The following is a 16,447-nucleotide window of genomic DNA, read 5'->3' as shown; positions in this document are numbered from 1 at the left end:
ACACCTGCGCGCGTTTTGCCGCCTCTCCCGCAGCTCCCTCGCTCATTCATAAAGCTGCTTACTACCAAGTCCAACCGAGTTACTTAATGACATCAAGTGTTTAAACGCCGCTCGTAGCTGCGGCTGCAGCTGAAATCGCGTCGGTCGTTGTTTACAGATGTTTGGAAACGCGGGACGTTGTCCTTCGCCTGCTGGTGGACAACTCGGGGACCACGCCGCGCTTCTCTGCTTGCCGTCACCAAACTAGTAAGGGCCGGCCGTGGTAAGTTGTTTTGGTCTCTGGAAGATAAATCCCCTGATTTTATATTATTTATTTTTTTCCTTCCGCACCTTCAGTTCACGTTGCTCAGACCGGTGCAGACTCATTGTGGTTCATAGAAGTGAACTCCTGACTTTGATGCCTGCCGCTAAACACCTGCTGCTGTGTGATGCTAATTTCTGCTTTTGTGCTGTTGATGCTGTTTTGAGTTTCTGCTCCAATGTTGGCTGCTAATTTCTGCCTCTATTCTGTTGACGTCATACCTGCCTCTTCTAATTTGTCTTTCTTCCTTAAGCGTTGCAGAGAGGAGGTGGGTCTTTCAGTGAGGTAATGTTGTACACCGGGATGTAAACATGCAACCACAGCTCATTCATTTGATTGCTTCCCTGTACCGCTGACGTCACTGGAAACTTCAGTTTGGACACAAGGAAATTGGCCATTTTCATATTTTCCTCTGACATTTTTTTTTGTTTAGCCATGTGAAATATTCCAACTAACTTCAGCTTTTCTTACTGTATTTGTGCTCCTTCTTCGTTTACGTTACTGCCACGCTTTGCTGCACTCATTACACAACTGTTAGGCCTCTTATCCATGCGCTGATGATCATCCACAGCTGGCTGCTGCAACATTTACATTTCTAAAATCCATCTGAGTTTGCCAGGTTGGAGGTTATTTGTCTGTGACTGGTCCCAGCTAACACAAAGAAGGTGCTCTCGAGACAATGTGTTCCCTTTGTTGTCTGCTGTCTTGCAGGGTAATAACCCACGCTCAGTAGATTCCACATAATGACTGGTGTCAAACTCTGTGTCTAATGTGGTTTTGGGAGGAGTGTGTTAACATCCCTCCCGAAACTCTGCTGTTCTGAGTTACGTGCATGCTTGCAGGGAATGACGAGGTCAGATGGCCAACATCGACGTCGTATTCAGTTAATGAATCCGTTCCACGTGATTTGGCTCCCTGAAATATTGTTTGGCTGCCAATAAAGACTTGCATAACACTGAGGAATTACGCACTCTGGGTGAATGTTTGTACTGGACATTATCACATGTCAATCTTCAGCGGTTTGGTGGAAATAGGAATTCTTGGCACATTAGTAAAGCAATATGAAGAGGAAAATATACTAGATACTCATCAGTATATGGCACACGTCAACATTCTTTCTGTTGGCCATCCTAGAGCCAGGAACGTCAGTCTTACGTCCTTGTACTTTTGAGGCTGGTTTGCATTGCATGGAGGTCTTGTTTGGAGAGGAAAGCAGCCCGAGAACTTCCGCTGGTGTCGTCCTCCAAGTACAAACTGTGCTGAAGGAGCAGACAGGCTTCAGGTTTGCCCTGGGGCTCGCTATGTTTTCAAATGGAGTCTTCTCTATTGAGGTCTTGGAAAAGCCTCTGTTGTGGTCACGGGCTTTCAGAAATCAGTGGCGTTGACAGTGTGGACTCTTTGAAGAAGCTGTGTAATCATCTTTTTTATAAATCTCTTGGGAATGGTGTCTACCTCAAAATCATACCCCCCAAAATAAGTTTGACTTCGACCCACAATTCAATATTTTGAATAGTGTCTTTTTCATTTTAGTTTGTAATCAAGGCACACATGTAACACGTTTTAGACTTATGGTGGTTATGCAGTTATGAAACAATACATCAATAACATTAAGTGGACATCAACATCAGGGAAATCCAATAAGGGGAAAGTGGTAAATCTGAACCACAGCACAGCGTGGGAAAGAGCTGCACAAAGAGGACCATAGTACATAGTGTCATACGTGGTACCATAAGGAAGCCTTTGTAGATGATAACACCTAAAGCTGCATTCACGCTACTGCATGTTATATCTACTGCATGTTATAGCTACTGCATGTTATAGTTACTGCCTTAATTAGTAAATAAATGTTTTTATTCCAATGGTAAAAGATTTTTACGCATCAAAAATCTGAGTTTAAGTTTTAAACACTGCTGGACAGATGCAGTTTAGTTTGTTACTGTCCAACTTTCTTTGACAGAGGCAAACTGTTCTTTGTCAGTTCAGCTCCTCCTTTATTATTTCTAATTTTAACTGGGGGATTTTTTTGTTTTTGACCTCTGATCTCCAGAGGGTTTCACTTTTTCACCACTCAGTTTCCAGTCGTCCCTACATTCATTTTTCATAGCTTTCATTTGTTTACACTCATCTTACTTCACTTCTTATCCAAGTAGAAACATGCCCTTAATGACCATTATTCAACATAGTTTAAAAAAAAAAAAAAAAATAGTATGTTCCCATGGACATTTCAGAAGCGCCCGATCCCTGATGAGCTCCAGATGTTGTCCAGATGTGCTCTGTACTGGGCGACAGTAAGTAGTCTTAGGCGCTTGCCATCATCACCACCACTACTACCACCACCATCACCATTTGGAGCCAAAACCACATCTTTATACCTTGTTGTGGAGACGGCGTGGTCCAAATGTTAGAGGTCTTCCTGTGATGGTTGCAAATAATTTATTGTTAATTCTCTTCCCACGTTTTCTACATCCACTGCGATGAGTCACTTTGTTCTGAGTTTTCTGAGTGAGTCAGTTTTTCTCTGAGTGACACAAGATACCTTCTACACATAAGTACAAAAATGACCACAAACTTGGTAAAATTCCTCAGGCATTTTAAAACAGTTCGTCACATGAAGGCACAAACCATTATCATTAGCAATTTGTTTAAATGTTAACACAATCGCTCCTCTGATAGGTTATTTTTCTAGGTTACTATTTCACGTAGGAGATTTTCACCTCCATGAATCCAGCATTCACTGAACAGCTCAGCAGTTCTCTTTATGTAGAAGAATAGATGTACAGTGCCCCCCAGTGGATTAATGCAACATTACATTGTCAGCCCATGTCTTTGACAGCAGTATTTCACTTATTAACATTCAGGTGACAATGCCTCTCAGGATGACTTGTGATAATATTTTAGCTCTTTGCAAAAGACATCACAATATTTTCTCCTATGTACAGCTGCATATATTACAAATTCTGCTGAGCCATTAAAAGTAGCCCACATTATAAATTATAAAGGTGACAGTTGAAGCAATTTGCTACCGAGTGTAACCCACCATTCAAATATATTCAAAAATTTAACAATGTTATGTTGAAGTCTCTTCTGGTTTTTCTGGTCCATTGCAGGATCAGCTTGATCCCATGTTCAGATATACTTTCTAATGTAGGCCTCACTTGTGTGTCTTCAGTGAAAGGGTTTTCTCCCACCCCACTTTCACTCAATGTCAGACACATGTTCTTCCTGTTAAAAATTGCAGTCCGAGGGCCTGCATAGCAGTGTCAAGACAAGCAGCTCAGTCAGAGTCTGTCTTAATGCTTCATCCTCAAACTGTGCACTTCCTCCTTTATGGAAAACAAAACAAACTGGTTTTAACAATTAATCAAATACCACAGTTACAAAATTGGGAACCACAGCCTCCGTATTTAGTCTTGTGTCAATACCCTGGAGGCATTGAGTTTTACTGCATGAAAAAGACAAGCCCGACTGACCTGCAGTGCCTGTCGTTTGTTTGTTTCTTCCCTCAGTTCTTCTTTCACTTCCTGCATGTCTCGCCTTATCAAAAGAGACAAAAACAAAGGAGGTTGTCGACATGGGTGTGTCTAAATAGGTCAGGCACAAGGCGTGTCGAGTCAAATCAGTAAAGGAAAGTATAAATGAATTCAGTATTACATTTTAAATTGGAATTTATCATAACATTTAAATTAAGCATTTAGTGAACAACACTGCGTAATAATTTTATAATTAATGCACTCTATGTAACATTTCTAATCCGTGTCTGGAGGACTTTTCCAGTGAACCTGTTAAATAAATTCAGCAGTCAACATGGCAACAGCAGACTTCTTTTAACTGCAGACATTTCAGACTTGTCGTGGAAGGAAAAGCACAAAGTGTTGCAGTAAACCACATTCCTCAAAGGAACGGAGTCATCATTGCTTGTATTATTTGCACCTGTGCATTTCCAGTTGTTACATGGCAAAATGTATTTTGTGAAAAACGGGGCATATTGTAAACTTAAGTGAAACATAAGCTGCTATTACTATGAGGAATAAAATGGCCTCTCGCACATTGCTTGTCAAAATATTTGATGACTATGAGAACTGTGGCTGAAGAAAAAAAGGACTCGGAGAACTGCGTCCTGGGCCACATCACAGCTCAAAAACCTTTTGTTTAGGCTTTAGGAAGCGAAAGACAATGGTATAAAAACTTAATGCGACATTAAAGTCAAAAAAAATATGACACCTATACGACAACAGGCTGGAACATTCATTTGAGCCACTAGCTATCTATGTCCACACCTTTTTAAAGTCTTACACACCTGTGTTTTCAATGATTGTGTATGACTACAATTCTGGTCTGCTGGGAATTACACTGTCACAAAACTCTATGGCCCAATAAAAATGATTACTGTGTATTTTGTGAACCTTTTGAAAAGTGCAATAAAAGCATTTTTATAGTGACAGTAGATGTTAATCATGCACATGTTGTACACACCCACCGTCCTTGGAAGAGATCAGGCAACTTAATTGAAAACACAAAGTGTTTGAGTGCTTATTGAGCATAAATAGGAATATGCTTATAAAAATACATGGCAATTTAGATTCACCGTTTAAAGGTACTGTAATTAAACTCACTCCAAATGGCTTAAGTACTTCATTAGCTTGGAAATTAAGTGTCAACCTCTCTACACAGCATGCCTGCTGTAGAGCAAGCAGGCCTCTGTGATGTTTGATATCAAAGCAAAACGATGCAAAAGATCTAACACGACCGAGTCAGCTAGATGGGGCACTTCCTGTGTGTGCTGCAAAGTCTGCAAACAACACCAGAAATTGATTTGGGAAAAGAGGGCAAACCTACAGACTCTCAGTGAGGGAAGAAACAGAACTTGAATGTTGTGAAGGTCTTCTATGTGATTAAAGAAAGCATGATTGTTTTGTCTTTTTGCATTGAAAAAAATACAGTAGCTTATTTCTATTGCTTCATAAACTGAATCAGTTTCTCAGGTTTTATACATTACAGTTGAGTAGTACTCACTCCTGTCGTGTCTGAAGCAGCTCCAGGGCCATCCTCAGCTCCTTGATCTCCGCCTGCAGGCTTTCCACACTTGGCTCTGCTTTATGGCTCACAGTTTTGCTGTCCACAACTACTTTGGGCGGCACTGGTCGAGTTGGGGGTGGTGTTTTGGGTCTATGCTCAGGCTTTGCAGGGAATAGCAGAAGATTTTCTGTACCCTGCAATGATTTATGTGAATTTCAAATGACATTCTGGAAAGTTTATGCTAAAATATTTACTCGTGTCAAATACATTAATGCACAATATATTTGGTAGATCATCTTTTCTGAACTCACAAAAGTTAGTTAATCAGTTTTACAAACCTTTTGCAAGCCAGGCAGTTTGTCTGTCTGGAACTTTTTTGGTGATGGTTCTGGTTCTGGTTCTGGCTTGTCCGCAGCACTCTGGGACAGCAAAAGAGAATCAAGCCAAACATTAGTAATAACCATTCCTCACAGGATACTTTAAGAACTGTCATTACCCAACTTTGTAATCCTAACAATGAGGGCGGTGTTTTTGGGAGCCAAGTATACAAACCTTAAAATGATAATTCAGGCAATTAATTCCTCCATTTCCCAGAATGACTTGTGGAAACTTGAGATCTGGCCTCAACTTATTTCTATTAGTGTAAAGTAAAACGAAAACTGGGGCACGCCTATAACTAGGGCCTTTTCTCTTGCTAAAACACATCTAATGGCTCTTTTGCAAGTGAACCAATTGCAGTATTGGGGTGTGTCCTTGATATAAGCAGAGCCTATAGTAGCCTTTCGTCTAACAATTTACCATACATGCTGTAGTTTGGAAAAAACCTTTTTAGAAATAACATGAAATGGAAAAATGTCACAACTTTTTTTTTTTTTTTGTCCAAAGATGGGAATTTAAAAAAGTCCAAATAAAAGGCATCCTTGAAAGTATTTAGGACTATTTCAAAGAAGCCTATGAGGCAAAAAGAAGTGGAGAACTGTCACATTGTTGCAGTGATAAGCTCAAGCTGCAAAGGTCTCTGCAAAGCTGGTGGTTAGCACGTTCCCTGTGGTTTTGCAGGTTGTAATTTAAGAGTTCATATATGAAAGTCTGCACTTCCATATTGTACACGCTACAAGCATAAGCCGTTAGAAAACAAGTGATGCATCAATGTTAGTCACTGATGTGGACGTACTTGAGCTGCTGCCACCAGGCCTGACGGTGGTCTCCTCTGTGGAGGTTTGGCTCGGTTTGCCGTAGGATGACTCAGCTTTTCAGTCTGCACGTCCACGCCGTCAAACTGTTCGCCCTCCTTCTCCTCTGGGTGTTTTGGTATAACGGGAGCCACATCACCGTTGGTTCTACTGAAAAGAAGAGTAATATTATATTAGATTTAAATTGTCGACCTCTGATTGACTCGAGTGTAAAAAATGTGGGAAACATAAGAGGGGGAAAAATAATCTGAATTCATCAAATTTTCTCTTGAAATGTTTAGTGAAAGGAAATTGGCACACTGTCTGTAGTCTGCATTTTCAGAAGAAAGAAAATTGTACGCGGTTTCCGGCTTTCTTAACTCCTAACTGGTGCAGGTGCAGAGCATGACAGCTGAAGTCTTGAAGTCTCTCAAAATGTCTTATTTTTTGTCCTCGCATGTCTTTCACTTTTGCAGTGCAGAGGGAATGATGGCATGAAATCAGTCACAGCTCAACTTTTATAACCTTTATCTGATCTTAAATGCTCTGCCTGGAAGTAAAGACCTTGAGTTACAACGCTTGTGTAAACATTGGGAATACTTCTTAAAGAGGCTGGAAAAGAACCCCGTCCACACATGTTTGCTTGGAAACAATTTTCTAGAGCTTGTTCTCCATTAACAACCTCCTCAAGACAGGGCCGTTTTTGTTTTCACCGTTTTGTGTGTGTGTGTAACTGTTTGTGTGCGCGTCTGCTCAGGAAACAGGAAATGGGCTGCTCTTGTCTGCTGCGGCCTCATCTGACTCATCCCAGAGTTTCCACTGAGGCACTAAATGTCAGGCATCCTGGCATTCTTCTTTAAGGACGCCATGGTAACCAGTGGCGGCAACCAAAACCTTTAACATCTAAAGGCCCCGCGCCTGGTGCCAGACCAAAGAGCAGAAAGTGTTCCTGACATTTCCTGACGGCCTTTTGCTTTAGAGAGCTTGCAAATGAATAACTATTCATGCGTCTGTGTTGCGGGACACGCTCCCCAGAAAGTCTTCAGAGGTTGTGCATTGAGGTTAGTAGTGAGAGAACGTCAGAGAAGCTTTGGTATCACTCACTTCGGTAAAACCTTGTTCGGTTTGTCTTTGACTGGAGGCGGACTGGGCTTGTTGATGCACGGCAGCTTGACTTTGGTTGGAGGATTGCTTCTCAGATCTTTAGGCTCTGGTTTATCATCTGTAAAGGAAAGTCATAACATTATTCCACAACATTATTTAATTTTGGATGGAATGAGCCATAATGATGTGATAATACAAAGCCGATATCATTTATACCTTTGGTCTTTGCTGGACCACATTTATCCATTGCTGAAGTGCCTGTGTTCACTGAAAAAACAAACAAAAAAAACAGCAGTCAATAAAACTTTACCACAAAACATAAAAGTTGAGTTTGGTATGCACAGAGCAGATTTCCTCTAGATTAGAATAGCAAAAGTATTTGATCTGGTCATACCAGTAGCTCCACACAAAGACACGGTGACGTCCTAGATTGGGAATTTGCCAAGTAAATGTTTTTGTTTTGAGTCTATCGACCAGCTTTTCTGAAGCACTTACTTTGGAAGGTTCTCTCAATCTGCTGTAGTCTGGTGTTACTGTGTGAATAATTGTGTCCGGCTACACCCCATAAGGAATCATTTGTAGTTTTTACATCTCACTGGGCATAGACCTCGGGGTAATTTTAAGAGTATTTTAGCAACCTTCAACCAATCGGCATTGACAATCATTTGCGCCAAAACTCAACCTAGCAATACTCGGGTGAAGCCAGGCTCGATCTGCCTGGCATCCCCCGTGTTTCTTTTTGTGTAACAATGTGAGCGGCACGGATGCTCAGCAAACCTGCCCACGCTTAACAAGTGTTATGCAGGTGTGGCTTCTTCTGCAATACATGCAAGTACTGATGCATGGTATCCCTTCAGGTTGTGTTTGCATACTCATTTTCAAAATCATTGTAACGGACATGACTCTTGGGAATTAAAGTGTTGCCTTTTAAAAAGCCAATAGCATTCGTTTACCTCAGAAAGCTTTGTGGTTTATTGTGGTGGGGGAAAATGCAAATGGTGTCAACAGTATCAGAGCATTTGCATGCAAAGATGTGCACATCACTGGAGCAGAGCGGGTCACAGCTGTATCCAATAGCACTGCAGCTACATCCCCAAGGGTCTCAACAAGTTCATCAGGGACAGGCACTCTGACTCAGCTCTTTAGAAAAAAATACAGCCCCTACGAGGACTTTACTGTGAAGACATCAGATTTTTAAATGAAGAAGCCTCTGTAAACTGAAGGTAATGTGGCAGATCTCTGATGTCCATACAAGTCAAGTGCTTATTTCAAACAGATGAGGTTGAGGAAGCTTTTTACAGACTACAACTGCTTTATTGCACAGCTCTCAGTTAGAACAGTCAACTTAGAGATGAATAGCGGACCGAATGAAAACACAGGAAGCCTACCTTGAGTGCTCAAAGCATAGTGCAACATTCCCTCTCAAGCAAACCATCCACAGAGCAGCAGTAGCTCAAGTCTTGTTTCTTGCTGGTTGTGAAAATCTCTGTGACAGAGCTCTCCTCCGTCCCCCCACCCCCTTGTTTCCTCCAAGACTCCTGAACTGAGTCACATGACCAGTTTAACCACCCCCCATCTTTCTTAGTGTGAGACTTCCTGTGAAATGCTCGTGAGTGGCACAGTGGAAATGCTGTAATGATGGTGGTAAAGCAAATTGTGAAACTGAGATTTATTTTGCTCGGTGACATCTTTGAGTCGCTGAGCACAAACGGTCTGAGGAGTGCGCACATTTTGAATTTACCACCAGGGAAAGAGCAGGTCTGAAGTTGTTTGAGAGGCATTTTTGTTGGCACAAACATGCCAAAGACAGGGCTCATCAGCTAAAACTTTGCCACATCCTGCTCTGTGTGACTTCAAGATTCAGTTTCTAAATCGTATTGTGTCAAAGGGTTTTACCGTGCATTCACTGTTTAAAAAAATTAAAAAATCCCATCAAAACAAAATCAAGAAAATATCTGCTGCAAGAAGTGTGTGGATACATTTAAGGATGTCAACACCAAACAAGAAACTTAAAAGTAAAATCAATGACCAAAAATATAGTTGATTAAAAGTTTAAACCGTGAGACAAGTTGGTCACACAGTACATTGATTAGTCAATAACTATCCTGATAGCTGATTAATCAGTGGTGTCAATTTCAAGCAGAAATGACAGATATTTCCTGATTCCAAGTTGAGAGTAATTGGCTGAACCAAGACATTTTATTGATGTCATTTTGTGATGGGTATTTTGCATTTCTTTTCTGATATTTCATTTTCAAAATCTAGAAAATGATTGGCAGATGAATACATTTTAATGTGGAGAATTCTCTTGAGTGGCAGAAAATCAATATGTGCTGCAGGGCAATACGTGTCTGCCTGTAAAAGTTGTTTGCTTGAAGAATAGATGAATGCTTCTCATGATATCTATATCTGAACACACAATGTTACATATAAATCACCATTGTAAAGCACTATTATGTGGGATGCATTCAATCTAAAATAACGAGATCACCGCGTCAGAAACATGTTCACAAAACTCTTGGAACTCCAGGTTATCTGCATATCAGCGAAAATAGTCTTTTATTGTGAAAGGACAGGATGTAAAAAAATTGATTTAGTCAAGGTCTCGTAGAATGTTCTGATCTAAATTGTAGATCATGCTGTAGCAACGCTCTCAATCCGTTTATTAGATGAATACACTGTGCATATAAAATCAAAGTATAATTGAATAGTGAATTAAAATGTAAAGCCACGCTACAAGGGCTTGACGTTGCTTCAATGGATGCATCAGACAGACCCTTTTGGTTGCTTTTATAACACATGCTGAAAAGAACCCAAACCAGTAAAGCTGCCAGTTTCTCCATCTGCTAAAACAGCAGTCTATCTCAGTCCAAACTGTCAGCTCGCCGCCAGGCCAAACACCACAGCGGCCAGAAATCATGAGTCAGAAGAGAACCTCTAAAACTCCAGCTCCACACTCTCGTATGCAACAATCCCAGATCAACGTAACATACATGCTGCTCTCTTACCTGACACTTTCTGATTGACATTGCGTGCAGGCGGTTGGCTTGTGGTCCCAGACTAGAGAAGGAGAAACGGAACAGGTTGGCAAGTATGTCCATGTGTGAATTGAAAGCATCGCTGTTCTACACACTCTTTCCACAGAGGGAATTTTTCAGTGAGTAACTCCAAAACAGAGGATGTTTAAAGACAACTGACTCACTGACTGCAGACTTGCTGCAGTAACACAAATACCAGCCAGCTGAAAACACACATTATGTACTTTTGATTTTAAGAGCATTTCAAAATTTTAAATAAAGTACAGTTAATGTTAATTACTGTGAAGAATGACCATGCTTTCATGGCCGAGCAGCACGATCGTCAAACTCCTCTTGAATATATGGAAGGTCCAGTCCAACTATGTTATGTTTGTGTTTTCGTCCACTCACTTGCAGATTCCCCACTGGTGGTATCACCATGACAAAGTTATCGGGGAAGAAGCCGCAGCGCCCGTTTATCTCTCCCTCCCACCAGCCTTCATCTTCTGTTTCCTTCAGATGGAGATTAAAGAGGCACATTAGAAGCTCTGTCCTTTGGGAATGCGAAATCTTTAAACGAAAAGGTTACCAAAAGGTTAAGCATATTATGGCTTCCTTGTTACCATTTTATCATATGTCTAAAATCTTTTTTCTTGACGTTACAAAATGTTTGGGTGGCTTCCACATATATGTCTCTTTAAGATGTTATCTTTCACACAGAAGCACACCAGTTCCTTGAAAGTGGAACAACTGGTTTGTCCGGATGAACAATATAATACACCTGCAACTCTTTTGTAAGAAAACAAATAGCGCCCATAGGAGTTTTCTGCCTGTCAAAAGTATGACCCTGCGGGAAAACGTGCGAGAAACAATTCCAGATGGAAACAAAAGAAATGTCTTCAAACCTTGTTCAGTATCGAAACAACTTCTCCTTTTATCATATTCAACTCGTCCTCCGCTTTGGCTTTGTAGTCAAACATGACTTGGCAACACTCCAAAGCTGGGGAGACGTAGCATAAGAGATAACATGATTTATAACCTTATGGAAACTGTTTATTATAACCTGTGTGACCGGAAAAGGAGATTTCAACAATGATGACTAATTCTAGTCTTCCTTTTATGCAACCCTCACAACTCAAAGACTATTTGGAAAGAGTTTGTGATGAACTATAGATAAGAGTTATAAACCTTTAACCCTGGACAATATTCTATTCTGATGCAACGCTGCACAGTGAAAAATCAAGACTTGTTACTTTAAGTATTCATGTTCGATTTCACCCATAAATCACTGACGTAAAAGAACCGAAATTATTCCGTTTCACATTTGACAGTGCGTCAGGATATAAATAGACCTGTCTAATTACTGCTGTTCAAAAAGAAACAGTGTTGGGAAAGCAAAATGTACATTATTTTCTCGACATTAAAACTGTATGCATGAACTACATTTATCTGATGTGGATTTATAAAAGTGTGAACTTACTGTTCTTTGCTTTGTTTCTCACACTGGCACTGTGAGAGATCTTCATGGGGGAACAAAAACAAAATTAAGTCAAAGGAAAATGGTTCATACATGTTTGAGGAATGTTGTGTGCACTACATACCTCCTTACTGAACACGGCATCAGTGAGTTTGGGTCTTGTCTTGCCCTCACTGTGCTTTTGATCTGTTTAAAAAAAAAAAAGGAATAAAAAGAAGATTGTTTCTTAACCCTCTAACCCATATGACCCTATAGGCCGTTGTTCCTCCCATTAAATGCAACCCACATGAGTGTTTAGGTTGATATAATTGAATTGTGTTGTGCGTTCAAGTTATGCAACGTTCATTGTCATGGCAACAGTAAATGCAGTTTTAAAACGAAAAGGGAACAGTAATGTCCTGCATTAAAGTTAGTAGTTGTATTGAACCTTCCACACAACCCGCCTCCTCTAGCAGGAAAACTTGATCTAAACGGCGTCATTTCTCCGCGACACCAGGTTCTTGTTTTTAATACAACTGCTAGAGGTCGCCAAACTTTAAAATGTTACTTTAGGTCGTAATAACAACCAAAAAAATTACTTTAGCACCAACCTTTAGGGGAGACAAACACCTCTTTGACAAAATTTGACGGAAAGGCTCCCACTTTGCCATTTTTCAGCCCCATCCACCACCCATCTTCAATCTGTCATGAAAATATGTACAGCGCAAAAAATATGGGAGATAACAAGTAAAACCATACATAGCTGCCCTAATACTTAAAACAGCACAGTAAATATTATCATCCTGTATGTAGTCCAGAGATCAAAATCAGCCTGTCAAGGATGTCTGATTGATGTTACTCAGAACTGGTCAGATCAGTTCACATACATTTCCGTGAAGGTGTAATTAGATTCCAGGGGGGAAAAAATGCATTATCGGTCTCACCACATATAAAGAGAATCAACCAATAAATACCACAATAGAAAATGTTCTTTATTTACCAGGGGATGTTTGACTGCGCAAACATTTTACCAACGCCTCAATTTACTCATAATGCTAAGCTTTTGGCTACTGAGTAGCTTTGATAACTTGTTTCTGAGCAACTAAACTGTAATATTCAGTATCAGATCTCCACAGAAAATGACTTCCAATATCAACATACTTGACTTTTAAGTCATTAAGTTACTGTAGCTTGCGTGCAGAGAGAACTGAGTCGCTGTTTGGTTATTTGAGTTCAAGTATGAACATTTAAGCCATGTTAAGAGCAATAAGAACTCTACCTCTCTGATGATCTCCACAATCTCGCCAGGGGCCAGCTCCAGCTCATCTTCATTCAAGGGATTGTAGGCGAACGCTACCTCGCATTTCCGTTTCATCCTCTTTGCTGTAAAACAAAGGATTACCAGCCGCATCAACAGACCGATGTGAAGCTCATAATACACTGTTAGTACGGATGTAAAAAAAAACCAAACTAGAGCTCATTAATTGTGAAGAAGGCAGATGTAACAAGTCTTAACAGCTCAGTGCAAAGAGTGCATAGCTCAATGTCACATTTCTAACCAGTCTAATCCCTCAAAGTTACTGTTTGTTTTTAACTGCTCTATTTTCATACAGTATAATTAGGTTTTGTGTGGCAAGCATGTGGTAAACATATATTTACAGTCAGCTAGCTCACACTGTTTTGCTGAGTGCTTCCACCACAGTAACCACAATTTTAAACACGTGTTGTTTTTTAGATCATAAATGTTAAGATATAAAACCAACATATTTTGAATGGCATTGTCAAGTATTTTCATGGTTTTATTGTAATATGAGCAGATTTTTGTTATGGTATGTTATACAAGTTCTCTCTGTTGTGGGTAAATATTACTTTTAGCAGCGGCTGTTTTCTTAAAATTTTTAGGAAGCTTGATAGAGGTCTTTGGTCTGAAATGTTACCTTTGCATAAATCTCTGAATCATCTAAATTTAAAAAGTATTTAAAACGGAAACCCTTTACATGCTTTTTGAACAAATTTTGTGCAGCTTCTTCCCGCTAATTAAGCTATAACAGTGAAAAACACAAAATGTTGAGAATTTAAAATGAGCATTGTACTTTTTCTAATGCTTCGTGGCTCCCTCTTGCTGTCACCTATCAAACAGACTGGCACTTCCTGCAGTGAAAAACAAAAGAACGAGGCATATTTTTCTCACGTGGATAAAGATGACCAGACTTAATACAGTGTACAGCAACAGTACAAAACCGTGTCGCGTCAACAGACCTTGACAAAGTTGGCAGGGAAGATGCCTCTTTTTCCTCTCAGCTCCCCCTCCAGCCATCCTTCCTCACTGGCCTTGGTAACGTTTTTGACCACGTCCCCAATTGTCACTGTGATCTCGTCATTCATGGTGCCCTCAAAGTCGATCAGCACCAGCACCTCTGCAGCGTAAATCCGTAAATAGGGCAGAAAATTGTATTCTTTGCACAAAGGCTGGTGTTCTTGTTTCACAAGTAATGTGACCTGACATTTCAAAACTAAGACAAACCTCTGAGTAGTGGAGGCTAGCCGAGGATATGGGCTTGGAGTGAATGTAGGTTATTAGAGCTAAGCTGTACAGTTTTCTTTTGTCTCTAGTCATTTGTTACAAGTGGAAAAAACATATTTTCCATGCCAGTATTTTCCTGCAGCATCAAAGGAACATTTGGAGAGACTTAATATTACTAAAAAAAACCCGACAAATTACAGAATAGTCAGGCAGTTTTGGGTTTGAGCTCCCACTAACATAAAAAAGATTTCTGGATACATACAAAAACTAAGTGTACCCAGATTTTTTAGCAATCACAAACATGTATGTACTTGGTCAATGGAAAACCATGCGCCGGTGTCCATATACCAAGGCTTTGGTTTCATTTGCATGTCATATTAAAATGCTTAGAAAATCAACAGCATTGTACTTTGCAGTTGTTCTTTACGTCTTATCTTAACACTGATTCGTCACAAAAAGGGAACTGAGGATCAAAATATCAAGAAAGGCCACCGGCATATTAGAAAAAGTAACAATGCTGACTCACCCATGGTGTCTTTCGTTCGTTCTCCCTCAAATTTCAATATGTAGTTCCTTCACAAAGCAGCAAACAAACGTTTGAGTAGAAGAAGAACTGAAAGACTGTGGTCGTGTTGTGAGATATGGCCCTTCTTCCTGCTTGTCAAACATTAACATTGAGCAACTTTTCCTGAGGCTAGTCATGGCAAGTCAACAGCAGGGAGTAGGATGGGTCACACAGTCGAGCAATAGATAGGGCAAGAGAGTGAGAGGGAGGAGAGAGAAAATGAGGCCGAAGAACAGGTATGACAGGTTTGTAAAGAACACAGCTCATAATAAATGGGACTATTGGAGCACGACAATACAACTCATCTGCAACAACCAAATTATTAAAACACAAAAGTCAACACAATGGCGCTTTACTCAGTCTGTTGCACTCGGTCATTTACAGTATGTATCTCCCTATAGTGTAAAATTTCTGTAGAATGGTAACGTTTTGTTTTTGTATGACCCTTGCTGCAAAGTGTTTTGACATTTATAGACAACAGAACCAGGGTACAGCAGCCCCCCCCCAAAAAAACACACAACAAAGACAAAAAAATTGGGGAATAAAAATGTACTTTAATTGCTCTTAATGTTGTTGGAGTAACACAGACCTCTTTGCTCCAGTTAATAGGTCACGAAGCTTGGTCATCAGACATGGAGACCTGCTCAGCTCAAGTACTTCTTCATGTTCCTTGTTGAATAACAAAGTTCTCTCGGTCAAGTCTTTGTCATTTGTAAAAATTTTTTTTTTTTTTTTTTATCTTGTAAAATGTTTCTCCTGGAGAACATACTGTATATTAACTATTACAGCACAAAAATGAGTATGAGTTATACAGTACTGTTCAAACCCTTTCAAGTTTTGATCTCTTATCCCATACTTGTGTATATATATCTGATATAATATCAGGAAGGCATATGCTCGCTCCCAAATTTATTCTGCAGCATGACAAAGAGCTCAAACATAGCGCTTTGTATGAAGTTAATTGATATATAAATAAAATGTATGGTGTTTTTGAAAACATTCACACTTGACTTCTAAACCTTTGCATAGCACTGTAAGGACAAACTGTTCCATTTCCGAATACACATGAATTCAAAGTAAGAGTCAAAACTGTAGAATACAAAATGGGACTTTATTTGTTGTGTTTGTCTGAAAATCTGAATGTGTTGTTGTTTGCTGTGCAGCTGAGATATTTGTGTACAAGGTAAAAGTCCCCTATGGGTTTTGCTGTTTGGTCAGGTAGAAGTTGTGTCCTTTGTTGAAAAATGGATTTACATGAATTTGCTAGGGTGGCACAATGATTAGCATTGTCG

At 40.0% G+C, this 16,447-nt stretch overlaps 1 protein-coding gene across 2 annotated transcripts; it reads right to left on the bottom strand.

The window, feature by feature from the left end:
* Window positions 1-2,719: 2,719 nt before the first annotated feature.
* Window positions 2,720-15,242, bottom strand: sh3d21 (SH3 domain containing 21). Of its 2 annotated transcripts, none has more exons than XM_069703827.1 (17): window positions 15,117-15,242; window positions 14,326-14,483; window positions 14,160-14,217; window positions 13,346-13,449; window positions 12,678-12,768; window positions 12,212-12,273; window positions 12,091-12,130; window positions 11,516-11,610; window positions 11,022-11,123; window positions 10,602-10,653; window positions 7,810-7,860; window positions 7,594-7,711; window positions 6,492-6,660; window positions 5,656-5,736; window positions 5,315-5,511; window positions 3,772-3,835; window positions 2,720-3,624 (listed from the first exon to the last, which is right to left on the bottom strand). In XM_069703827.1, exons 1-17 carry the CDS (start codon window positions 15,118-15,120, stop codon window positions 3,592-3,594), a joined length of 1,479 nt encoding a protein of 492 aa, XP_069559928.1. In that variant the 5' UTR covers window positions 15,121-15,242; the 3' UTR covers window positions 2,720-3,591. The 2 variants fall into 2 exon arrangements, with proteins under 2 accessions (XP_069559928.1, XP_069559929.1); XM_069703828.1 differs by having other exon boundaries at window positions 6,492-6,657.
* Between the last annotated feature and the right edge of the window lie 1,205 nt (window positions 15,243-16,447).

The sequence above is a fragment of the Brachyistius frenatus genome, unplaced genomic scaffold, assembly GCF_029030835.1.
Source record: "Brachyistius frenatus isolate BFR_SWC_R1_liver_20210118 unplaced genomic scaffold, ASM2903083v1 Contig_48, whole genome shotgun sequence".
NCBI classification, from domain to species: Eukaryota; Metazoa; Chordata; class Actinopteri; family Embiotocidae; genus Brachyistius; species Brachyistius frenatus.
This window is presented reverse-complemented; position numbering and strand designations above follow the sequence as displayed.

Excerpts from the sequence above, each read along its gene's own strand:
- sh3d21 (XM_069703827.1), bottom strand. Across the intron at positions 7,712-7,809 it reads TGGTCCAGCAAAGACCAAAG|ATGATAAACCAGAGCCTAAA; the intron begins GTATAAATGATA and ends TTTCCTTTACAG. Across the intron at positions 3,625-3,771 it reads ACAAACGACAGGCACTGCAG|GAGGAAGTGCACAGTTTGAG; the intron begins GTCAGTCGGGCT and ends TTTTCCATAAAG.